Source organism: Calidris pugnax, unplaced genomic scaffold (genome assembly GCF_001431845.1).
Source record: "Calidris pugnax isolate Ruff unplaced genomic scaffold, ASM143184v1 scaffold31, whole genome shotgun sequence".
In the NCBI taxonomy this organism is placed as follows: domain Eukaryota; kingdom Metazoa; phylum Chordata; class Aves; order Charadriiformes; family Scolopacidae; genus Calidris; species Calidris pugnax.
This window is the reverse complement of record NW_015090786.1, coordinates 2,828,739-2,855,309: the sequence shown is the minus strand read 5'-3', so window position 1 is coordinate 2,855,309 and position 26,571 is coordinate 2,828,739. Positions and strand designations below refer to the sequence as shown.

At 42.8% G+C, this 26,571-nt stretch overlaps 1 protein-coding gene across 4 annotated transcripts in view; it reads right to left on the bottom strand.

The window, feature by feature from the left end:
- TPD52L1 (tumor protein D52-like 1) overlaps positions 1-13,526 on the bottom strand; it is a 54,283-nt gene extending 40,757 nt beyond the window's left edge. For 2 of the 4 annotated variants that reach the window (XM_014966356.1, XM_014966358.1), the window contains exon 1: positions 13,413-13,526. In XM_014966356.1, the coding sequence (XP_014821842.1) occupies positions 13,413-13,431 (19 nt within the window). In that variant the 5' untranslated portion in view covers positions 13,432-13,526. Of the gene's footprint in view, positions 1-1,162; positions 1,182-7,892; positions 7,912-13,412 lie in introns of those variants that run through there. The other 2 variants (XM_014966359.1, XM_014966357.1) reach the window with 2 other exon arrangements.
- Between the last annotated feature and the right edge of the window lie 13,045 nt (positions 13,527-26,571).

Here is a 26,571-nt window from a genome sequence, read left to right as displayed (position 1 = left end):
TCTGAACTGCTTGAGCCTAAAAATTACCGTACAGCCTTTCTCCTGGAGGTTTTATAACTCAGAATAGAAGGAAGGTTGATTTTCAAGCTATGACTGGAAAATAAAACTAGAGGCTGGGTTCACCTTGGTTCAGAGAGTGAAGAACTCCAGACACACAGGTCATGGAGATCAAAAGCGTCAACATTAAGCAAAATTGTAGATTCTACTTCCTGCAACCGTGGAGGCTCAATCTTCCTTTTCCTCCGAGTATGCTCCTTGGAAGAGAGCTATGGATGGACAAGTGTCTTTATTTCTCCTCTCCACTGTGCTTTGGGTCAGGGGTGCTGTCAAGGAGAGGGAGTAGGGCTTTCAGGTGTTCAAGAGTTATAGGACGCAGTCTACTAAATGTCCCCAGTCGTCCTGAAGCAGCTCATTACAGACTGTACCATGGCTTTACATTCCATCTCTTAACCTTTGCAAACCCAGGCATAAATAACAAATCTATCCATAGCTATGAGACAGGTTGGCAGGTTTCCAAACAAAGGAACACTTTTATTTGAAGCTCCTGGATAAACAGCCAGTCGTAGTGTGCTAATTCTTTTCTCCATTTTAGTAAAATAAAAATAAATTAATCCTATATTGAGGATCTTGCTATGTTATTTTTCCCCCAGAAGCCACCAACACAGCTGCCAACCTATGCCAGTGAAGAGAGACAATCTACACACAAACAGCTGGCAGAAAACGGACTCCACAGCTTGGCCCCTGCTCCGAGAAGCCACACACATTGGTAAGGAGTTTGATGATCATCCCAAAGACAGAAATGCAATGGATAAGAGTGAGAATAGCAATCATGGTTAAAAAAAAAAAAAAAAAAAAAGTATAACACTTAGTAGAAGTAGGTACCAAGCTTCAGCATGAGAACTAAATCTTCCAAACAAAATAATTCTCTGAAAGATCCAGAAATGCTCGGTAGGCACGATCTTATGAATCGTATCCAATAGCTAGCTGTCTTTGTAGAAAATAATAATCCTGCCTGCCTGGGGAAGACAAGGGCGACATTGCTTTCTAAGCTGTAGCTATGGAAATACATTTCACAACAATTGCTTTGTAACAGTTTAAAGACAGCAGATGCTTCTTTCTATTATGTCAATACTGAAAGTAATGACAGTATTGTACCACTTACTGTGCTTCCTATTGATCATTCTGCACAACTTTCTGTGAGGTCAAGGGTAAGAAAAAGATGCCACAAGTGGAAGGGTTATCATCTCTTTTTCTTTCTTTAGGCAGAAGAAGGGAAAAAAAAAAGAAAGAAAAAAGATGAAGTCACGATGGAATAATAGGGAATGAGAAAGTAGATGGCACTGAGTCACAAAAGAGACTTGTTCTCTACAAATAAGGTACTCTAGAAACTGTATCAGACTGCGTAAAACAAATGAAGGAATAAAGCATATATAATCAGACTAGAGAAAAAGCAATGTAGGGGAAGATAAGAGCAATGACATGGAAATGCTGGCAGTCAGAGGTGGAAGTTGTCAGTCAAATTTCTTAAACCCACCCTTTCACACTAAAAATACATGAAGGTACATTTTTCTAATCTCAGAATAGACAGGCACCTTGGGTCCCATCCTTAGCTGGTAGAAGTGACTGCGATCCCATCAATTGTATAATTAAGCTCACACATCTGCTTCACTGAGTCAAAATCACAGAAAATTAATGGAAGGATTTAATAACCTTTCTCTCCTAAGAAAAGATCGGTTTACTGTATTTTTCTAAAGACAGGTGCAAAAGAATATCACTAGATAGCAATCTAACTGCAGTATAGTTAATTTCACAAGCCTCCTCAATTAACTTCCAACAAAGTATCTGTGCCGCAGGAAGTGATAAAATATATTTTTTAATTAAAAAATAAATCCTTCAAGTAGCTATAACTTGTGTTCTTTAGATCACAAAACACGTAACTAACAAGATCTTTATAAGTCTAATTTAAAAATGAGCAAAATCTTGCTCCAGGCAGCAGGTTGCTTTGCTTTCCCCACCCCCCATCCAGCTATCTCAACACGTAAGACAGATGTGTCATTTTGATCTGTAAACTTACTCGGGAAAATACATTGGAAACAATTATAACTGGGCATAGGACAGATTCTTTATTCTCTTCAAGCTCAAAGTCATTATTCCCATTCCTTTACTACAGATTAAATGCCTCAGCATTGTTACATATATTAAAATACACATTTAGGAATGCTAAGAGAGGGGGGACAAATTATCCTCCCCTACATCTGCTTAATCCCTCACACTGGGAGAGTAAAGATTACAGTTTTTAAGGACCAGGACTGTCTTTCTGCATACTGCTTGCCACAAAAGGTCCATGATCTGTGACTAAGCTTTGTAGGCAGCATCATAACTATAAATTAACAACAATAAATCACTCACTAAGTTGAGATAAAGGCCTAGTTCCTGTCCTGAGTTTTTCTTAAATGTTGATGTTAGGCTATGAGGAGCTCATGTTTACGTTTGGCTATGTAAGAGCTCACCGCCACTGAGAAGAGGCAGGAAATCAACATGGTCCTCAGAGCAGGCATGTCTTGCATCCTCTCCTCTCCCCCAATTTTTAAGCACCACCTGCTTCAGTTGGCAATACCCTTTTACCCACCAGTAATTTAAGACTAGCTACTTTGTGCCAGTGCACTTTTGCCTTCCTAAGGCGGGTTATCTGACAGGGCAGACCTCCTCCAGGCTTCCCTAAACAAACTTGGTCTACTCTTGGATGCATCTCCCTGCAGCACCATTGCATTCCCATTTAAAACCAATACAAATAAAGCTGACTTATATGAATGAAAACAATGAAAACAATCTGTTTTACCAGAGACAAAGGCCATGCATTCCCTTCCACAGGCTCTTTGTTTAAGATAAATTTTTATTTGTTAAAACACATACTCCAAATATATTGAAAAGCTGCTGTAATTTGTGCCACTTTGTTTCTTGCAAATGCCCTGCCTCGGAGCTAGGGAGCCATTGCTGCAGCGGGATGCTCTGATAAACCTGGAATTTGAAGTTAGTGTGACATTTAAATGTCTGGATACAGGCCACAGAAAATACTTCTCAATATTTTCTCAGAATAGCACCATCTAGTCAGGCCTCTTCAACTCAGTTTCATTTGCTTTTCTTCCAGTTTTTTTTTTTTTTTTTGCCAACACCTTGAACTGTGAAATGAAGTATTTAATATTCTGCTCTCAATGTTAAGTTCCGTGTTCTGGCCTTCACAGTTTTTGGCACCATTAATTTTGTGGCTTTGCCCACTCAGTGTTTTGTATCGTGCCATTACAAAGAAATGTGTTTGCTTAGTGCGACTGTGGGTGGAGACATCTGGGGTTTAAGGCCCTGGGTATCTGTGAAGTTCCCATAGAAACAGGTTTCTTGGCCTGTCCTTCTCTTGGGTAGGGCTTGAAGACAGGAGGCAAGCCTCGCCAATCGGCCCTAATTACACAAATGACCCTATCCCAGGAGGGCTGGCTAATTATCAGACCAGGAGACAGACTGGCACTTCCAGCCACACTGTACTGTCCCTCGGGCTGGCTAATTATCAGACCAGGAGACAGAGACTGGCACTTCCAGCCACACTGCACTGTCTCATTCTTTGAGGTCCCAGATTTACCCTCAAATACCAGAGAAAATGGCAGCCATCACAGACAGAGTATGTTTTTTTCCTCCTTGAAAATCAACAGGGAATGTAATTCCTGAACTGCAGAGGGTCAGCTACTCTGGACACAGGTACTGGCAGGCTAACTGGTGAGGGAAGGATGGGGTTTATGGCATTGAGGCTGCACTAGATCACACTCAGCAGCAAGAACATCACTCAAGTCCCTGCCTTAATCCATGCACATCACCCAGTCTGTTATCATCCCTACTGTAATGTCAGTGCTTTAAGAAGGTCTAGAAACAGAGCACAAGATGGTCCTTCTCTTCTTTTCTCTCTGTTACTACCTTACGTAAGAAGATTTTTCTGAGGGTGTTGTTGCAGGATGGACATAACACAACCTACTTCTCCAAAATACACTAGTATTCCAATGCCTGCATCTCTGCTAATAATTTCCATTCACATCTTCATCCCTATTCAACTTACTTGTTAAAATCTTATTATCTCTTACCTTTCCCCTGCGTGCAGCAGGTGACTATGATCAGAACACTGCTGCTCCCTTTCAGGACATGTTCGTGCTCCCTATTTCTGACACAACCCATCAGCCTTCTAATTCTGGATCTAGGTCTAAATCTAGTTCCCATCTTTGAACTTTTCTCGAACTGGTATAAACTGTTATCATTACATACTCTTCTTTATTCCTTGTGATTAATGCAGACTTCATCTATATTGCTCATTATCTATGCTTTTCTATTTTTGAAGCAATTTAAAACCACAAGGGGAGGCATATTTTTTCCTCTACCTGTAGTATTTGACTTCCAGTTTCCTGACAATATCTGTTATTTTACTCTGCAAAGACCTTATTTAAATCTTCAAAACCACATTGTGATTCAGTTTATACGAATGACATTATTCAGCAGGCTTTTTTTTTTTTTTAATCAGTCATGCTGTTCAAGTAATTGTTCCTTCTTCACCAACATCTTTCCTTTGCTATCAAAACTTCTGTGGGTTCTGACCCACACCACGGCTGAAGGATTTATACTTGCAAGACCTCATGGCTTCACTGGGTCTTCAGTATTCTCATATGCACATAACAGTGTACAGCACTGGTTAGATAGTTTAATTACATGGCAAACATCATTCTCCCTGATTATGACTTTGATTCCTTCCTCCCACAATAATAAGTTAATAGCTGCCATCTGCCTATTAAAATACTTTGAACAGAAGATAATCTTCTGTTCCTGGCATAATTGCCCCTCTAACTCGGTAATGTACATACATTTTTACTTGTCTCTAAGGAAAATCTGGTTGTGTTTAAATACAACTATCTCTGATCACTCTTTAACAAAAATTTAGCATGCAACAACCCAGCAGAGAGAGAACATAAAGCATTTGAGGCCTTCAGAATATATTCTAACTAAACACTTGCTCCAAATCATTCTCTAAAAATCTGTTGGCATCTCCTAGAGTGACCCATCAGAGATCTACTCAGTGGAGTTAAGAACATTTTAATTAAAGTGTGAAACGTAGAACAAGGAATTAGATAAGCACCTAAAATGCCTGAGCCAACATCAGCATGAAAATTTATTAGTAAATACACCTAAAGCACAATGAAAACAATTATTCCAAGGGAATTACGCAAAAGTATTTTAAAGCTTTTAAGATGATTATGAGCAACTTTTTAGTAACCACAAACCTGCACCACCTTAGTTCCAACCAGATGGCAAGACAATTTCTTGGTGAGGAAACTGGTGAAGAGAGAACTACCTGAACAAACAGATCAACACAGAAAAACCTAACTCTTTACTGAAGAAGCAAACACGGAAAGTATCAGCCCCCTTTAGCCACCACTTACAAATGTTTACAGAATATAAATCAGCCTTTTAAGTCCATACTATACATAATTTTTAATCATCCTTCCAGATTTTATTTACAATTTATAAATTAGTAACTTTAATTATTAGGCAATTACTAAATACAACTTCAAAGTGTGGCATAGATACTAAAGAGGGGCAGCTTATGTATCTGATGGCTAAAGAGGAATAGCATTTCACAGGCCAGAGCAGAACCCAGGTAGATATCAACCTGTACAGATGGAAAGAAAAAACCCAGAATGGTTCTCAAAAGAGGAAGAAATAGTTTACGCAAGATTTTGTCCCTTGGGGCCTGGGAAAGCAAACAGCAACTTTACTGACCAGCAAACAAAAGTAGCCCTTTCAGCAAGCAAGCACGTGAAAATAAAACTGCACTGCCTGCTACAAAAACATTTTGTGCAAACACTTTTTACTGGGAAAACCAACACCGTATCTATAGACGCTTGATGCTTGCATGAATATCAAAAGTCTTTTCAGAGTGTAATTTCATGTCTCTCTGCCAAAAGCACCACTAGAGCCCTAGTTCCTGTATTATACTAAACGCTGAATCTTGAGTTTGTATTATCAGGATCTGTTGTTGTTTAAAGTACTTTAAATTTGATTATCCTACAAAAACATTAAAAGTCTAATTTTGACTTTAGAACAGCAAAGCCGAGAAGTGACTGCTTTCCATTACACATTTGAAGTACTTCCATTACTTTAAAACACTTCACTGACCAGGTTCTTGGTGGACAGTGAGGCTAAAAGCATGCTAAGATAAATTAGTGGCGATAGCAGGACAGCTTTACAAAAAACAACCCCAGAAGACCAACAAAAAACCCCAGAACCAAGCCTTTTTCCTTACAGCCCTCCTTGCTTCAGAAGGAACTGGCTACTCAAGGCATAATGTCACCTTTGCTTTTCTGGAAATGTAACAGGACATTATATCTCTTTCTGATCTTTATACCTACTACCTGCTTCTCCGAACTCCCCGGATTCTCCTTCAGTGACTAGAAACACAAAGATGTAAAAACTGCTCAAGAACTGAATCCCTGACTACATAGTCCCTAAGCATCTGAAAGTCCTTTAGTTGGGCAACAGACTAAATGAGAGAAGTTATTGCATCTGGCCACAGGATACATACACACAACCATGACTTTTCCTTATTTCTAGAAACCTGTCTTTATAAATTTTCCAGCTGCATTATTCTTATTTGGCTGTTGTAAAAGCCCTGGCTTTCAGCTGCAAAAATGAGATGTCTTTCAGCAATAAGCCTTAGATAAGAGAACTTAATGACAGATAGTGTGGAGAGAATACTGAAACTCCTAGTATTTTATGTGACTCTTTGCAACGTGAACTTTCTTGTCTGCTCGGCGATCCAGTAGTGGATCCTTCACTTTACCATGCCATTAACACCATGCCATTAATATAAATACAATACCTTTTTACCGGAATAAGTGAAAAAGAATAAAAAAATTCAAGAAATCCTGCACAGAAGTAACTAACAACAGCCTTTTATAAGCCCTTTTTATTATCCAGGGAGTTTAAATCCTACAAGCACAGAATAGGTACAATGTGCCAAGCAGGAGAGGTGGGGGGGAGAATGGAAGACTCAGTGTGCGACCTTTATCATCATAGTGAGATGGTACTTGAGGCACTATCACTTCACCTATATCGTATTCTTGAATTCACCTTTTCAGGTAAGAACATTTGCAGAAAGATCCTCATTGCTGACATTCTACCTCTTTTTACAAAGTGTAAGAGGGAGGGAATGAGAGACGGCACAAGAGAAAGAAAAGCAGATTTAGTGTTAAAGTGCAGTACAAACACTTGCTAAGTGACTGTGTCTTTTACAGTTATCCACCTGCAACACTTAAACCATGCCATGGATGCAGAAACGTAATGATGAAAGCCTAGTTAGCTATTACATGATTTTGATCCATGGATCTCAAAGATGGCTAAGCAGCATTACCTCTGTCCTAGAGAATCAAACAAATCAGCTAATATGTCCAAGGTTTTGGAGAAGGTCAGTGTGACAGCTGATACCAGAATCCAGATCTGTCAGTCCCCTCTCACCATTTCTCGTACACAACAGCTTTAGACACTGCAGCAGCCAAAAAGCCCAGTTTAGAGAGTAGTGATATGACTAGAGCAGACTATATTTCTAAAATTTGGCATTGACACATTGACATTGTGCACTTCTGTGAGATACAAATCAAACCAGACGAAACTAGTGTGCGCAGATCTCATTTATATATTACCCCAAGAGGTATTTTCTGGTTATTAAGAAAGATCCAATTTTACCCTTAAAACACTTTCTGATACAAAGGCTTACTACAGCCTTTCTAAACCCAAATTCCAGGATTACGCTAAAACAAGCTACTAAACAATATCTAAATTTCTAAATACGGCCACGCAGAACATACTTCAGCCCCTCTGCAATCTTCTGCCAAACTTGTGCCACGTCCTTGACCTCCAAGCAGCACAGAGCCTAAGCAAAGCACCTCAAATGCTCCACGCATTTCTGTCCTGTACGAGTCAGCGAGGCACATCAGAACAGCAGCAGCAGACTCATCTTTCCACTAGTGCACTTGAGAACACTGACAGAGAGCAGACCCAGATGATGCTTGTGCTGCCTCACAGTAGGACTCATACCAGCAGTCCTGGGCAAACAAGGAGATAGAGGAGAAAAAAAAATAGAACAAGAATTTAAAAACATGTTTTAGGGTTTGACGTGTTTGGGTCTACATACTCTGCATTTTGTATCTTCATGGCTGTAAACCTGGCAAAGTTACAATGCTTTGTAAGACTGGCCCTAGATTTTAGAGGAGGTCTCTCTTTTATCTCTCTTCCAAATCCCACTGTATTCTATTCACAGTTCTCCTGGGTAGCACGAAACCGCTCAAATTTTCTCAGCCTCGGCAAAGTGAATTTTGTCCTGTGACAGGTGTCATAAAGCTGAAAGCAGTACAGGTTCAAAAGGGTAAAACAGAAGCACTGCATTTGATTTCAGACATTTATTTGCTTAAAATCTGATATATCAGATAACTCATTCCATGCATGTATTTTCCCTCCTTTTAGTATAAAAAGGATGAAAGAGCAATTATCTCAAGCTCTGGGCACCCTTGTTAAATATTTAAGAATCCTATTATAAATTTCAAGCCTACCATTTTCACTTGACCTCATCTTCATGTGATGTTATTAACAAGGCAACTGAGACTTCCACCATGCAGTCAAATATGCAGGTTATCACTGGCTGGTTCAATCACCCCAATATCCACCTAACCCTCTGGGAAGCCCTCTCTCCTGCTTTCCATAGTGGGGCAACAGTCAGCTCCAGAGGGCAGTGAGGAGACAGCACAAAGCCCTGGTTAATGAGAGCGAATCTTGAAGCCTCAGAAGGAAGTGTGGCCAGGTGCTCTCCTTGCAAAGACAGGTGGGGAACATAAATGCACTTCTCACAATGGAAAGAACCAGCAGCTGCTGCTGGACAAGAAAACTAGGGTTCCCCTTGCCTCATCCTTCCCATCTTCTCAACAGGTATCAACACTTACCAACCTGTGTGCTGATGGACTTATACGAGCAGAGGGATTTTCTTCTCATAGAACAATTTACACTAAATCAGCCCCCAAGCCACTAGTTTTACTCTGCCCTTTGACAGAACACAAACCAAAACAGTCAGTGCTCCTTGGTTACCAAGGAGCCACCAACCCCAAACACGAGGCTAGGGAAGATGCTGCCCTCTCCAGTAAGACTGTGCTTTGGTGTGATGGCCACAGTGCCCTGCTGTTGCAGTGAAGTAACATCTCCTTGTGTTCCTTATCCCCATCTTCCCACTGAGAGACTGACTCTCTATGCAGATTCATATCCGTATTGGTAACCATGAGTAGCTAATGAGAAAAAAGAGGGAGAGAGAGAATGCTGACCAAGCTGCCAGTGCCTTGTTTTGGTGAGTCTTGTACACCATATCACAGGTAACACATAACCTCCTCCACCGTGGGACACCCCAGACCACCTGACTATGGGATGGCAGACACCATTGTGGCAGAGAGAGGACCACTGAGCTAATGCTGCAACTTTTAATTATTTTCTTCTGATCATAAGCTCCATAATAAGCTCCAGCCAAATGGCACGTTCCCAGGTGCTGCCCCTCTGCTCTGTAACCTCACAGGTCACATGCAAGTGACCTGAAGGTCACAGATGGAGCATATCAGCAGAGCGATGCAGCCCTGCAAAGACACAGGCATCTAACATCTGGACTAACGACAGCTCTCACCACAATGCTTCACAGGTGTATGCACAGCCACAGCAAGCTATTATGGCACAACCAGGAGGGGATGCAGAACACCTGTAAGAAGAATTGCTGGGGCAGGGAAATGCCCCCAGAAACCCTTTTGGAAGCTAGAATTGCAAGAAGCTGGCTGAGCTACCTACCTGGGTAGGTAAAACGGCAAAGAGGAGAAAGCACCAAAGCTTTATCGGTGTAAGAATCAAAGCCGGACACAACAGAGAAGGGAAGAGGTATAATTACAGCTGGATATAAGAAAAAAGGGGCAACTATTGTTAAAGGAGACACGTATTAAGACCAAAGCTCCAGTGTTAAAAGTCACAGGGGATTCTCAGATGAGAGACAGCTGAAAACAGCTATGGCATTGACACTATTAGAGGACATTCACTGTTTCAAACTAGAAAGCAGGACTACGCAGGAGTCAGTTAATCTGGACCTGGAGTTGAATGAGTATCACGAGAGGCAAATAGTCCTGATTTTCCTGTCTTTCAGAGAGAAACAGTGCTCTTCAGACTTCCAAAGTTTTCACTTTAAAAATGACTGACAGCGACAGGAAGGAAAACAAATATACTCTTAGGGAATTTTTAGCACCTTGCATAAGTATGGCTGGTGTGCTCCCAGGATCAGCTAGCTCTGGGACCATTAAGAGGAAAACATGATCAAAGATAAAAGCAACCCAAGAGTCTTAAAGGTACAATTTATGATTTTTATTACACATATGAATTTGTTTACATGGAACATATGGTTATTTTTTTAGAAAATAATTTTAACTAATTACTGTTGCTCTCTGGTAGACTCTCATCTAGTTAGCATAAATTCTGGAAGACGTATTCAATATACTTAAGTACAATAGTAATTCCATTTCGGTTCATGAAGTCTCTGTAGTGCTTTACAATCAATATCAGAGCGTTTAACTTCCACAGTCTTTGGGGCATGGACAGATGTTATGTTATGCCTTGAACCACACAGAAACTCCTGATGTTAGCTGTGACCTCTATGCAGTACCTTGATACAGTTACACTAATAATACTTTTTTTGTTTTCAAACAGATGCATTAAGATTTATGAGGTTGATTCATGCTGCTATTTAAAAATGCTGACAAAAATTATTTTCCTGCTCTGAAGAAATCTACATTTTATACTTGCATGTGTGTATTTCTTGAACATGAAATTGATCTACTCAGGCCTCCCTTCAGGACAATATAAAATGGCAAAAACCACACAATTATGTAGAAAGGTCCTTTTAAAGAAAATCTTTAAAATGCTAAATATGAGAAACTCGACAGTGCTTTCAAATTTATAGCTTTTACTTTGTCTTTTCAATTGGAATGCAATACCCCCCAGCAGAGCACACTGGAACAAACCATTCAAGATTCATTCCTCTGTGGGCATCTAAAGGTTCCTTAGAAGCAATTCATAAACTCATTAAAATGTATACATGTTTCTCCTGCTGCTTAAGCAGATACTTGAAGTGGGGGCTTTTTACCAAGCAAATTGCTACTGTTTTGTTAGTAACCTCCTCTAACTGTGCTCTGAAAATTGCATAGCGGGATTGACAAACTGGAATTTCTGGCCCATGCTTAGATGTACTTAATTGAATTCAACTGCATTAGACACATACAGGTTACATTCTTTTTGCCAGCAAGGCTCCATAACTGCAATAGCATGCACTGAATGAAGTCTAGAAGGAAAGAGGGACATTTTGGAACAAAGGTTTTCTGGCATGCAAATACCTAGCACAAAAATCTTAGCTTTTACTATTACTGTATCAAAGGAAGATTATTTTTTTTTTAAAGTAATGGGAGACTGTTCCGAGAAACTGTAGAAATAAATTACACAGGTGAGAAACATAAGAAAAAACTGACTTAAGAATTGTGTATAGCCTTGAAAAGTCCCATATTTGTCTTTCAGTCAACTAAGTTTAAGATTATAAAAAAAAAAAGAATAAAAGCTCCCAAGCTCCTTGAATTGCATGCAGAAAAAAATGAAGCACTAAGAGTTCCTAATTAGATAAAATTGAGCAGTACAAAATGCTTTTATAGTCTCTCACAAGCCAATAGATAATAATCCAGAAGAACAATGTATTAAAGACCTGTGGCAGTAAGAATGCTGCTGAACAAAACATACACTAACAAAACACATTTATTAGCTAGAATTTTTAACATATGTAGTGAGAACATACTTATTCATCTTAATACTCAGGGAAGGTAAAAAATTCACTCACACATATATCACTATCCGGCTAATTAGAATCTGATACTGTTTTCCATCAATTCTAAAACACAAGAAAGGGTAAGATCTTTTACCATATGAAGTGCCTGTTTAAAGAACAGAGGCCCAACCACAGTATCTGTACAGATGTTTTCAGAAAATTAGTTTAAATAACAATATTATGCTATAATCTTAATACTGACTTTTAAAAACCCCAGGAACTAAGGCACAGATCTATTTATTTTGCCAATCAGCTTCAGCCATGAATCCGTTAGGACAGAACATACAGCACGCTCCAGCCGGGGAGGCTTCCATCTTCACAAGCATCATGAACTCAAGCTTCCCACTGTCTTCCTTTACGTACAACCATATCTGCAATCAGCACTGGCCTCTTACGTGTATTGGTTTAAGACAGTTTTTAACTATTCTGGAAGTCTACTTTTGTCAGTTTCAATGAGTGTATGTCTCCCCCTTACTTTACCTCCCTATTTTATAGATGACATGAAATGGTTTCTAAACATTCTGCTTTTGCGTAAATATTTTTACCACCTGCTGAGCACTATAGACTTAAGGACAAGTGTAGCAAAGTCATAAGGTTCTTCAGAAAACCCAAGCAAGACCTCAAAGCTGAGCAAGATCCGTGGATGCCAATTGCCTCGGGTTGACCCAAACACCATCTTAAACCTTGCATGAAAAGTTTCTTCTGTTCTTTGAAGGCCAATTAACTTTACCCAGAGAGAGAGAGGGAGGAATAGCTAACTTAACTGTTGCAATAAGGCCAATTAACTTTACCCAGAGAGAGAGAGAGGGAAGAATAGCTAACTTAACTGTTGCAATAGGAAAAAGAAAGCGTTGGCTTCAAATACAGGAAAGCCGGGTTTGCCAGGGCACAGAAAGGCTTTAGCCCGTCCCGTTGCTCTGCGGGGAGCCCAGCCGGGGGGTCCCCGCTCCCGGAGGCGCCCCTCTGTCACGGAGGAGGAAGGCTGGGGATTTGGGGACGGGATAGCCCCCTCCTTCCATGTCACCCCCTGAGGGGCAGAGGATGGGACCCGGGGGGGGGATGAGGGCAGGCGGCCGGGCCAGGACACTTCACCCCAAACTACTTCAACCCCACGCCCTGACCCACGTTAACTTCACGCCAAGTTGTAACCGGGCAACTTTGGCCGGGAAAAACCCTCAAAACGGGGAAAACCCAGCAGAAGGAGCGACCCAACGCGTCACCATCCCAACCACACAGTAAAATAAAGAAAGCAAGCCGAAGGAAGCCCCGGGCGGGATAGAGGGGGCTCCGCGGGCCGGGCCACGGTGGCGGAGCCCGGGGTCGCCACGGCCAGCGGGGTACCGGGGAACCTCTCACGGCTACCTCAACCCGCGCTCCGCTCCCCCCTCAGCGGGGCACCTCCACCCCCGTCCCCGCACGGCCTCGGCCCTTCCCCGGCGAGACTCACCCTGTGCCTGCGGCTCCATGGCGCGGAGGAGGGTGTCTCCGCCGCGGCTCTGGAGAGGGCTGACAGCCGGGGCTGCCGCTGCCTTCCTCCGCGCCGAGGGGGCCGGGCCGGGAGAGGCGGAGGGGCGGCCCCAGGGGACGTAACCGACGCCTCAGCAAAGTTTAAGCTTCCAGCTTAAGGGTCAAAAGGTGCGAAGGCGGCAGAGTTGACTTCCCTAGAGAAGCCTGGGGTGTCCCAAGGACAAAAACCTCGTGTTGGTGGCCTTCACGCACAGCCTGGACCTCCCGCGCCTTGCCTGGGCCGAGCCCTCAGCTCCCAAGCCGTCCCCGGCCACCACCTGGCTTCCTGGGCTTCACCATCTCCCCCACGCCTCAGGCTGGGGTTGTCCCCTGCTGAGGGAAGGACCTGGAGCTTCTCCCCAGGCAGCCCCATGGTTGGAAGGGACCTCTAGAGATCATCTAGTCCAACTCCCCGGCTAAAGCAGGGTTGCCCAGAGCACATTGCCCAGAACTGCATCCAGGCGAGTCTTGAAAATCTCCAGAAAAGGGGACTCCAAAACCTCCCTGGGCAGCCTGTTCCAGGGCTCTGTCACCCTCACCGTAAAGTTTTTCCTCACATTTGAATGGAATTTCCTATGTTGGGGGGGGGGGAGGTGAGGGCAGGCGGCCGGGCCAGGACACTTCACCCCAAACTACTTCAACCCCACGCCCTGACCCACGTTAACTTCACGCCAAGTTGTAACCGGGCAACTTTGGCCGGGAAAAACCCTCAAAACGGGGAAAACCCAGCAGAAGGAGCGACCCAACGCGTCACCATCCCAACCACACAGTAAAATAAAGAAAGCAAGCCGAAGGAAGCCCCGGGCGGGATAGAGGGGGCTCCGCGGGCCGGGCCACGGTGGCGGAGCCCGGGGTCGCCACGGCCAGCGGGGTACCGGGGAACCTCTCACGGCTACCTCAACCCGCGCTCCGCTCCCCCCTCAGCGGGGCACCTCCACCCCCGTCCCCGCACGGCCTCGGCCCTTCCCCGGCGAGACTCACCCTGTGCCTGCGGCTCCATGGCGCGGAGGAGGGTGTCTCCGCCGCGGCTCTGGAGAGGGCTGACAGCCGGGGCTGCCGCTGCCTTCCTCCGCGCCGAGGGGGCCGGGCCGGGCGGGGCGGGCGACGCCATCTTGCGGCCAGGGGCGGGCCTGGGGTGTCCCAAGGACAAAAACCTCGTGTTGGTGGCCTTCACGCACAGCCTGGACCTCCCGCGCCTTGCCTGGGCCGAGCCCTCAGCTCCCAAGCCGTCCCCGGCCACCACCTGGCTTCCTGGGCTTCACCATCTCCCCCACGCCTCAGGCTGGGGTTGTCCCCTGCTGAGGGAAGGACCTGGAGCTTCTCCCCAGGCAGCCCCATGGTTGGAAGGGACCTCTAGAGATCATCTAGTCCAACTCCCCGGCTAAAGCAGGGTTGCCCAGAGCACATTGCCCAGAACTGCATCCAGGCGAGTCTTGAAAATCTCCAGAAAAGGGGACTCCAAAACCTCCCTGGGCAGCCTGTTCCAGGGCTCTGTCACCCTCACCGTAAAGTTTTTCCTCACATTTGAATGGAATTTCCTATGTTCCAGCTTGTGCCCCTCGCCCCTCATCCTATCACTGGAAACCACTGAAGAGAGGCCAGCACCATCATCCTTCAACCCATCCAACTTCACCTGTGGAAAGTGCCAGAATACTTGTTTTGGCAATCCTGCATTCGCCATGGCTGAGTATCCATATATTTGTCACTCATACACCACGTCTAGTTTGTGTATGTGACACTACTGAATGTCTTTCAGGACACACTGAGGACACAAAGCTTCTTGAGGTCTGTGATATTAAAAAAAAAAACAAAGCAAGAGAGTAAAGGCAGACGAAGGACGCATTGCACATTTGTTTGTAAAGCCACGCAAACAGATAATACCTTAGCTGAAAAAAATCCAAAAGAAAATGATTATGCAGTGAGGTTAAAGAAAAAAAAAAGAACATTTATGGGTAGTTCTTTTCCTTAAAATATTGTACAACATAGCAAAGTGTCAAATTTGCTAATTTATCAACCTTGCTTTTCTAACAAATTAGAAAACTAAGGCCAAGGCAGCCTTAATTTGTATACATCTAATAATGTTTTGCTTTAATATACACACGCTGGTGGTTTTGAATTTTAATTAGCGGAAAACATGAATTATCATTATTTTTTCTAGGCAAGCCTCTCTTCATTGTCATTTGACATCTCCTTAGGCTGGAATTTACCACTTACAAAAAGCAGAACAGAGGTTGTCAGAAGAATTAATTCCTGTACTCATATAATTTCAAATAAAGAGACATCCTACTGTGACAAGATTTGAGCTCAGAAATGCCATCAACTTCTACATGAAAAAACCCCAAACCCAAGTCCAGCTACAAATGCATGAAACAGCTGAGAAATTACTCTCAACATGTGAAACTATCAGTATAATTAGAACATGTACTTTTCTCTAAGTATAGGCAGAGGTTTTTTAAAGCAGTCTATGCAGTTTCTATGAAGCATAATGAAAACTGAGCAGCCAATTTACTTACAGGGCTATAACAATATTAACAACACTGTTTATGCAGAAGCATAATTTAAGATCTAACAGGGGCATATGCTGTTTGAATTACTGAACAATAGAAAATTTTACTAGATTTTTAGATGCTATATTTGATTTACTCTTCACATTCATATATGTTACTTGTATTTCCACACCAGAAATGCATTCTTCTGTTAAGCGGTTTTTGAAGTTATGTTTCAATGCTTAGCATTGCATGAAACGTGCTCTGTGATGGAATCATGTGCAGAAAAGTATTTTCTTCTTAATAATATGAATTAAAAATGTCTGCCTCATTCTCCCACAGCTCAGATTTCCTTCAGACACCCTGACTTTCTTGTAACAGGGTTCTGTGGAACTAAACTTCGTATCAGCTCTCTGGCATTGATCACTCTGCTCCAATTCTCAGGAGAAATTTAGCAGCTGCTTCCAACCGTAAACGCTGCATAGAGAATCTGGATCAAAATCTTTATCTGATGCCAACTGACATCTCTATTATAACCAATAAAGTGCTGATTAGCCACTGAGATAGTTTTTGATAAATATATGATGGTCAGTGACAGAGTATTACAACAACTCACAGAGAGCATTTAGATTATTTAGAAGTGAATTAAATACCTTTTTCCATTACTGAACAGATTTCTGACTGTCCTATCAACAGACAGTGTCTCTTCTCTTCCCTCGTAAAGTTTACCTCAGTTTGTCTGGGATGAAAAGGTATAATGTAAGGTGAACAACGAGGCTGAGCAAGTGGGAAGGCACACCAGGCAGTTCACCAGAATCCAATAAAACAGAGAGAGAGAATATGAAGGTTGGCTCAGACTTGAATTTACAGATGAAGTAATTGCATAGAAGTAAGTGAATTGTAATCTTCATTTGCAATTTTGGGCCAGGAAACTGGGAAGGAAACCTCTGAGCCACAAAAGCTAACTGCCATTTTTTGCCAGCAGGTACCAAAATGCCTACAATTCATTAGAAAAGAGAAGCTCAGGAATCTTACAGCGCTGTAGAAAATTGTATTAAAAACGTTTATACTGGTAGAAATGGAGAGTGAATGTTAATGCAGGAGAGCAACATACCAGCAGGAGAGGGCTATTTAAATGGTATGTGTTGCTGACACCTATAGGTGGCAGATCTGAAATGAAGACAATGACTAAATCTTGAGCACCTATAGGTGGCAGATCTGAAATGAAGACGACTAAATCTTGACTCAGAGGTTGGACAACAAAAAGAGATAAATCACAGTCATTTCCTGAAGGGTGTGATAAGAAACATCCCAAAATGAGCATGTCCCAAGAAGAGCCCAAAAGTGTGGGGAGGGGCTCCAAACCCGATGCCCCTTGTCCCCTGTGTCATTGCAAGCGACCCTGGGCAGGATGCCTGGACATGGTGCCTGGGTGCTCTGCAAACTGCTGTTTTGACTCAGAGGTTGGACAACAAAAAGAGATAAATCACAGTCATTTCCTGAAGGGTGTGATAAGAAACATCCCAAAATGAGCATGTCCCAAGAAGAGCCCAAAAGTGTGGGGAGGGGCTCCAAACCCGATGCCCCTTGTCCCCTGTGTCATTGCAAGCGACCCTGGGCAGGATGCCTGGACATGGTGCCTGGGTGCTCTGCAAACTGCTGTTTGTGGGCATCACAGTGTGATGGACTGAAATGAGTCTATTTTAAAATAATCTTTCCTTCCTATGAGGTGTTGCTGTGCTGTTGCTACAGCATTGAGACTATTTCCTACAGGGCAATTCAGTGGCCATTATGCTTTTAGGACTTTCTAAAGGATATGTATACCACAATAAACAATTCAACATTCATTCATATTATTATAACTTGTGAGGTAAAATACTCTAATTGTCAAAATAAAGGGTCATCTCTCATGTTAAAGCACCAAAGAAACCCAGCGTTTCTCAGTGTGGATTCATGCCACCCAGACACAGAGCTCTAGAGTGGTTCAGATGAACCACAACCACAGGAGCTCAGAGTTGAATCCTTCATGGTATCTTTCAGCACAGATGGGATATGACTAAATGACTGGACAGGCTGGAGAGGTGGGCCCAGGTGAACCTCATGAGGTTCAACAAGAGCAAATGCAAGGTTCTGCACCTGGGCCGGAACAATCCTCACCACCAATACAAACTAGGGGGTGAGGTGTTGGAAAGCAGCCCTGAGGAAAGGGACTTGGGGGTGCTGGTGGACGAGAAGCTGGACATGAGCAGGCAGTGGGCAGCTGCAGCCCAGAAGGCCAATCCCATCCTGGGCTGCATCAAAAGAAGCGTTGCCAGCAGGTCCAGAGAGGGGATTCTGCCACTTTACTCTGCTCTGGTGAGACCTCACCTGGAGTATTGTGTGCAGGTCTGGAGCCCTCAATATAAGAAGGACATGGACCTGATGGAGAGGGTCCAGAGGAGGGCCACAAGGATGATCAGGGGGATGGAGCACCTCTGCTACGAGGACAGGCTGAGGGAGCTGGGGTTGTTCAGCCTGGAGAAGAGGAGGCTCTGGGGAGACCTAATAGCAGCCTTCCAGTACCTGAAGGGAGCCTACAGGAAGGCTGGGGAGAACCTGTTTAGAAAGGCCTGTAGTGACAGGACAAGGGGCAATGGCTTCAAGCTGGAGGGGAACAGATTTAGATTGGAGATTAGGAGAGGGTTCTTCACTGTGAGGGTGGTGGAGCACTGGAACAGGTTGCCCAGGGAGGTGGTTGAGGCCCCATCCCTGGAGATATTCAAGGAGAGGCTCGACGAGGCCCTGGGCAACCTGGTCTAGTTGGGGGTGTCCCTGCTGACTGTGGGGAGGTCGGACTAGATGACCCTTGGAGGTCCCTTCCGGCCTGGGCAATTCTATGATTCTATGATTCTATAAACTTAGATGTCTAAGTGTAGGAAGGCAATTAAAATGCCTGAACATACATAAGCAGAACCATTTTAGGCGGCCCAGAAGACCCAAGCTACCGCTGTGAGGTGGCACATATGGCATAGGACCTGTGGGAGATCTGTGAAGTGCCATCTTGGGACAGGCAGGGTAGCCTAGGATATCTAAACTACTACTAGACATTTAACTTTAAGTATTTAAATTATTCTGTACAGAGAACATTCGGTTAACTACAGACAAACATCCAGCATCACTTGGGAGTTCTTGATGGGTCTGAGATGTCTCAATAGAGCAGAGAGGTGCTTTATTAAGAAAGTCAACTTGGTGAATCTCTATTATGATGGTTAACATTTTAATGGACCAAAACCAATCTCTGACACAGCTAAAATAATCACGAGAGACCCAGTGTGACTTAATTTTAAATCAGCAGAACTGATGCAGTTACTTGTGTCTTCCTAGAACGCTTTCTTTATATCCAAAGGGTAAGATGCTATCTTAAAAGCAAGGATACAATTTATTTTTCCGATGTAGCTCAGAAGTGGAACTCTTGACTAGGACTGTTTAGACTCTGTTAGATTAGAAAGCTTTTGTCTACGTATGTATGCGTTGGGAAGCTGGTACACAAGCTACTGTGCCGAGAAGCATTTAATTCAACCTCTTAAAGGAGTTCTTTCTTTGAAGTGCTCTTGATACTGATGGAAGGCCTAGCACATTTAATTATTGCTGTATTGCTGGATATAATGCACATTTCTGGGGCTTAAGTCCTATATCCTTAGACTGAAGTGGAAGTGTATCCTGCCACGTGACTGCGAGCGACTGAACCAACCTGAAAACATTCTTGCCTATTTATTACCTGGATCATCAAAACCAAAATGTAATTCTTTGACAAATAACTGTAAGCAACAGGAAGAAAAAGATTATATGTAAGCTCTGGTTTATGTCCTTACCTATGCCTTCATTTAGCATCATGATGCAAAGTTTTGAATCACACTTTAGGCAAAATACCAGAGAATGATTTTGCTAAAAAATTGAAAAAATTAAGATTTCTTTAAGAAGGGTTCACAGCACAAAGGATGCCTCTGCAGAATTAATGATAGAAACAGCAAATATTGGAATAAATGTTCATTATATTTTCTCTTTTTTAAAAAAAAAAAAAAAGGGAATAAGGAAGAACTGTCAGCAATCCATCACAACGAGCAGACTGCATCAGAGAACCGGGTGCCCAGTTAGAGTCCAGCCTCCCTAAGAGCACAACTGATGGCTGAAAATAGAACAGGTCTAGAATTCAGTCACATGCCCTCAAAATCCCCACTACCATAGACCAAACCACCTGATACTGCTTGTTATTTGTTTTTGTACCATGGCTATTTTGAAAAATATTTTCTCTTCCATGTCAGTCACTTGCAATTTCAGAACCTCTCTTCTCTTTTTAGAAAGTGTCTGCTCTACGGCCGTTTGCTGTTCTGCACATTGCTTTAGCTTGCTAATGGTAGACATAGGAGGAGACAAAATAATACTAACATGAGGATTCAAATTCTGGTTAACTGGCAGCTTACCTGTAAAACACACCACTAATTTGGGATGCCAGTAGTCTGGGATAAAAGGCAGCTTGATAATTGAAAATCTATCACACATTTTGATTTCATCTTTTGCTTAATAATGAGTGGTTACAAACTGAGCAAGTCTAACGGTTCCCCATTTTTCACCTAATTTATAAATACAATTAAATCACAGACTATGTATTTCTTTTTCACGTCTGTGCACTTTTGCACTTTTCTTAAAGCAAGTTCCACTTGTTAAGCCACGGCTTTATCTGTGTGATAAAGTGACATCCCTGCTTGCTCCTTTGGTGTTGCAAATTCAAAATTCAGGGAGAGTCAAGACGACAGGAGATCAGACTGAAGGCTGTGTGACCTATCAGGCAGAGTCCTCTCAAAGGCCTGTTATTGAGGGGATCCACGGCTCCTGTTGGAGTCTGTGTGGAGCTGAGACACCTCTGCCTGCAGAGCACTGAGCTGCCCTTCCCCAGAGCATCTTCCCCGCTGACAGCAAAGCCTCCAGCAGCCCCTCCTCTTCCCCACCACGTGCTGTGTTTTGGAGGTATCAATCTCTCTCTTATGATAAGTGGCTGAGGTCTATTCAAGGGAATTACACAAAATAATCGTTGTAGGCTTTACAAAACTCAGCGTCTTGCTTGTCTCTGTCCCCAGTGTTCTTTGAAAGGTATCTGCCTTTCCTTCCTTCTTTTCCTTCTCCCTTCCTTAACATTTCAACAGAGGCACCCTTACATATTTTGGTCTTGATTAATCACTAAGGAGTGCCATTTTATCAAATACCATGTATATCTCAGCGTTTGTATTTGGGATTCTAGCATCTAGCACTGGGACAGAGAGAGAGGGTTTTTGTGACTTCTGCCTATTGCTGGAATCACTGGCCTTTCTCTCTCTGAGCACCTCCTCTTTTCCTGATGCTGGACAAGCTACTTGCAGTCAAGTATATTCAGTATTAAACAAACAATTTTGAGGTTTTTTTTTTTTCCTGCACATAACTTCCTAAAATTTGGTCAAGATCTCACAAAAGGCCCTTCAAATTTTCCTGCCCCTTTTTGGAAGTCCAGGAGATAATTGAAAAGTGTAACATTACAAGGTGTGGATGTAGGAAGATGCTCAGTGTCCTGACTTTCAGGGAGCCTACTAGAATCTGCAAATGCTCCCCATTTCTTATTATCCTAGACTCAGTTAACACTGATTTCAAACAAACAGTAGAGAATTAAGTCTTCATCTGTCAATAAACTTTCGTGCTTATGTGACTGAAGTGTAGATTTAAAGAAAGGAATTTAAACTGTGACAGTAATAATTTCCTTTTCTGATAAGCTGAATTCCATCTCCTGTGTTCACAGCAAAATGGAGACATGTTTTCTGCATCAGATATTTCTCCTCAGATAAACATGAGGAGTCAATCCAAATAAATGCTTTGAGTTATTCAGTGATAGCAGGAAAAATACCTTTGACTGTATAAGGATTTTCTGTTCACTGCTATTCAAGTTGGTTTGCTGTTCTTTTAATTCCTGCCTGGCACAAATTATCTCCATTTCCTTCTCAGAGATCAGCTCATCTGCCTGTCTCTTCTTTTCTCTTCAGTTGTGTGATCTCATACACTTCTCATTAAGATAATTTTTTAAATAATGAAAAAGGTTATTTTTTAATTCCTGCCTGGCACAAATTATCTCCATTTCCTTCTCAGAGATCAGCTCATCTGCCTGTCTCTTCTTTTCTCTTCAGTTGTGTGATCTCATACACTAGAGTCTGCTTCTCATTAAGATAATTTTTTAAATAATGAAAAAGGTTATTTTAGTGGGAGCAAGGTGGGTTTTTTTTTTTGTTGAACAAAAAGGTCTTTTTTTATCCCTATTTGATAAGCACACGCTGACAAAATTACAAACATTTATGTAACAATTAACCAGGATAATTATAGCTCATTTTACACCACAGGTAGGTCAATTATTTCTTTAATCAAGTTATGCATATATTAAGTGTTATCTCTACCAAGGTTGGTACTAATTGAAATGGTGCGTGATTAGTGCATAATTTAAAATCTCTTCAGATTGCAGAATTGGGTTTGGCCCAGCAAAGGACTTTGTTGTTGTTGTTGTTGTTATTTTACAGCCAAATTAATTGTGCTCTTTTAAATGCTGTATTTCATTTCTATTCATTTTGTCTGCCTACAGTTGTCTCTTTGCAGACTGCCTTTACCAGGGGCTGTCCCCTGTCAAGCCCATTCAGTGGCCAGCGAGGAGAAGTTAAGCAAGCTGACTACCAATGCAGGCCACTAGTTCTGCCCCCACTTTATAGAACTAATATTATTAAGGCACTACAAAGAAAGGACAATAACAAAAACGTCCGTACCAGCTTTTATCCTAAAATTAATATTACTTTCATGTTGATCACCTGTAAATAAACTCAATCTCGTTACTTTAGATTGAAAAATACCAACATTGATAACTACGATGTGTTCAACCTGAACAAAGATAGATCCAATTTGCTGGAAACGCAAGCATTTAAATTCAGTACTTTTCCTGAGAAAACCTCAGGAACCCTTTCATATAACCTCTGTAAAATGTATTCAAAGATTTCTTTAGGCACCTTTCTAATCCGCAGCTCTATCATTGCCCCCTTTTTTAATATCGAGGCTGCCGTGAATAAGCAGTGCACCATTTTACCACTTGATGGTGCCAAATGTTTTACTCACTTAACAAAAACCAAAACCACTCTAACACCAGGTCACCTTCTGAAATACAGTTTAAGTTTAAGCTTAAATAGTATTTCCTTTCCCCATAGGAAATACACTTATCATTTGATATCACGGATATTTGAAGATTAGGTATCACCATTCACCTGCTGTAACTTCAGCACCGACAACTGTTCTAAACGTGTGTATCTGCCAGGGATTCATCCGGCCTCCCCCTCTCAAATCCCTTCCTGCTTGGTGTTCACACCCCATAGGTAAGGAGAGCTTGGCACGTAGAGGTCCCCGGTGTGGTCCCTTTGCCCAAACACATCCCTGTCAATGCGCCTGCCCCACAGCCACCTCCTTTCCGAAATCGGCGTCGTCTCCTCACCATTCTCAAGACTCTCTCATACATTTGAGTCCAGGATAAAATTAGCAGGTTGGCTCAGCCGTGGAATGAGGTGACCCCTAGCCCACGGCCTAGCACCACCACGAGCAGAGTTAGGCAAGACCAGGAGGAAGATTTTTCAGGGGGCTCTTAGCTTAGGCTAGCACGGTGCAATCAGTAGGGTTGATTTATTTGGGACAGGGAGCAATACTAGGGCTTGGGGGCAATTCGGCATTAGAAGAGGAAGGGTCTAGGTAATTAGAAAGGATCTGGGTGGGGATCCATGCTCGGTCCTTAGGACTTGGGCATGGCGAAAAGGCAGCAAGGATGGGGTAAGAGAAAGAGCCTGTAGTTGCTTGTGTTAAGGAGGCTGGAGGCAGAATTTAGAGGCAAGCTGGCATTTTGCTGTAGTGCGGCTGCACACAAAGCACTTTTCAAGGCAGGTTTTTCCTGGAAAACACTTCTTGCTTCCAACTGCTCAGTTAGCTCCAGTTTTTTTATCTGCTGTCCTAAAAGCAGGACATAGTAACGGAAAGCTCAATTCTGAGCTTTCCGAGGCTTTGTTACTCTGAATTTTGTTTGAAAGAACATTGCTGTTTGCTCTGTGGAAGAGCGACACTGTTCCTGCTCTCCTCCCCAATTCTCCCCTTCAGCACCCACCCCGCTTAGCTGGGATGGGATCCTTCATCAGCACACGTCTCATAATTACACGTACAGTTCAGTACAGCATTGTTGCCAGTGCTGCTGCTTAAGCATGTGTGTGAGAATTAATGTAACTATGTATGAACCTACTGCAATCAGATTATACATATATAATATGTACATAGTTAACATATACTTTATGGATATGAATGGATATGGAGAATAATGGATAGGGCAATACGTAATAATGCATATATATATACACACACAAACTAGAGGGGAAAATAATCTGATGTAAGAAATAGGCTATTTCATTTCACTACTTTACATAACCATTAAAGCAAAACAAATTGCCTAGTCTAAGAGTTTGGCTATACATATATGTCCACAATGTCCATAAGAAGGCTGGAAGTTTTTCCGATGACTTAAACTTCCTAATGTGGGTGGAGAAAGTGACAAGCAGGGAATTTTCCTTCTGGAAAAAAAATCTGCCCTTTAGTTCTAAGGCTGCATAAAAAGTAGGTGGATAGGTGAAGGGGGAACATTTTGAATCATTTAACAAAACATTGGTTATCCCTGTAGGTAAGAGACAAATGGGGATTGAAAACTGGTTGAATATACAAGAATACCAGAACTGTGAAAAAGTACTGGGAAGGACCCAAGCCCTTTTCTGCCTGGGCATATATCAGTACTGTACTTATTGGTATTTGGAAGGAAGATTTTTTTTCTCTTACCAGATTATTTAGCATTTGCCCAGTGCATAGTTTCTTGCAGCTCTTTTCGAAGCAATAATCTAGAGGGTTCTTCACTGCTGAAGATGGTATTCTAAAATAGAAAGAGTAACTGCTATAATCTACGAGAGCTATTTTTCAGATTATGACATTGAGGAGACAGGACATATATATAGGCTTACAAAGTGGGAAAAAAAAATAACAAACCTACATTTGAAAAAACATGGAGTAATAAATAACTTCATCTAAAAAAAACCTGTGTCAGAACTAATTTTCTTATTGTGTCTCAGGTCAAACTAATAAATCTTTAAAAAATAGTTAAAAATTCCATACAAAAACCCACATTCAAATAGAAACTTGCATGCTTAGCGCCTGATAACATTCCAGAGATTCAACATCAAACTGGTGTTGCCTTCTTGCTGAAAGCAGTATGTTCAGACATGCTAAACCTTTGAATTTCGAGTATATAACATTGGTCTCAGCCTTTGCACTACCTGCCATAATGTTCCAACTAAAGTAGTTTTATGTAGTTAGATTGATAAAATGTGACGCATGAGCAAAGATGGCTGTTTTAAAGTTGTAACACTTATCTAAAAGTATAATTTTAGACATAACATCAGGCCAATCGCATCCTGGGCTGCATCAAAAGAAGCGTTGCCAGCAGGTCCAGAGAGGGGATTCTGCCACTTTACTCTGCTCTGGTGAGACCTCACCTGGAGTACTGTGTGCAGGTCTGGAGCCCTCAATAGAAGAAGGATATAGACCTGATGGAGAGGGTCCAGAGGAGGGCCACAAGGATGATCAGGGGGATGGAGCACCTCTGCTACGAGGACAGGCTGAGGGAGCTGGGGTTGTTCAGCCTGGAGAAGAGGAGGCTCCGGGGAGACCTAATAGCAGCCTTCCAGTACCTGAGGGGGCTACAGGAAGGCTGGGGAGAACCTGTTTAGAAAGGCTTGTAGTGACAGGACAAGGGGCAATGGCTTCAAGCTGGAGGGGAACAGATTTAGATTGGAGATTAGAAGGGGGTTCTTTACTGTGAGGGTGGTGGAGCACTGGAACAGGTTGCCCAGGGAGGTGGTTGAGGCCCCATCCCTGGAGATATTCAAGGAGAGGCTCGACGAGGCCCTGGGCAACCTGGTCTAGTTGGGGGTGTCCCTGCTGACTGTGGGGAGGTCGGACTAGATGGCCTTTGGAGGTCCCTTCCGGCCTGGGCAATTCTATAAAAAGAATGCATCAGTCTAAAAAAAAAATTGCTACTAAGGCAATTTCTAGAATAAATAATGGAGTGATGGACCGTTTCCAGCTGGTCTTGACACTTACGCTTGTTTATTCCCAACGGGTGCTTCACAGCTCCCATCTAAGAGCCCTTCCTGGCTCCTGTGAGTTGCTCTAGAAAGATCCTGGTTCTTCAGGGTAAGTAGGAATGGGATTAATTTAGATTTCAGACCACTTGGCCACATCTGGTGTGGCTCATCACTACTTACCCAGGGAGCAGCTTTTTTTTGTACACACCGTATTAAACTACATCAATGGGTATCTGAGGCTTCTCAAGGCGCAGTATTTATGCTGTGGCTCTGGCTCAGCAACACGTCCAGAGCCCAGAAATGAAGCAGGCAACAATTTCTGTTTCTGATGGGCTAGGTCAGGTCTGCAGAGAGCCAGAGCCTCCGTGCTGAGGCACTGATGTGTTAAGGACCGCTTAAGGTACGTTGCCTCTGATAA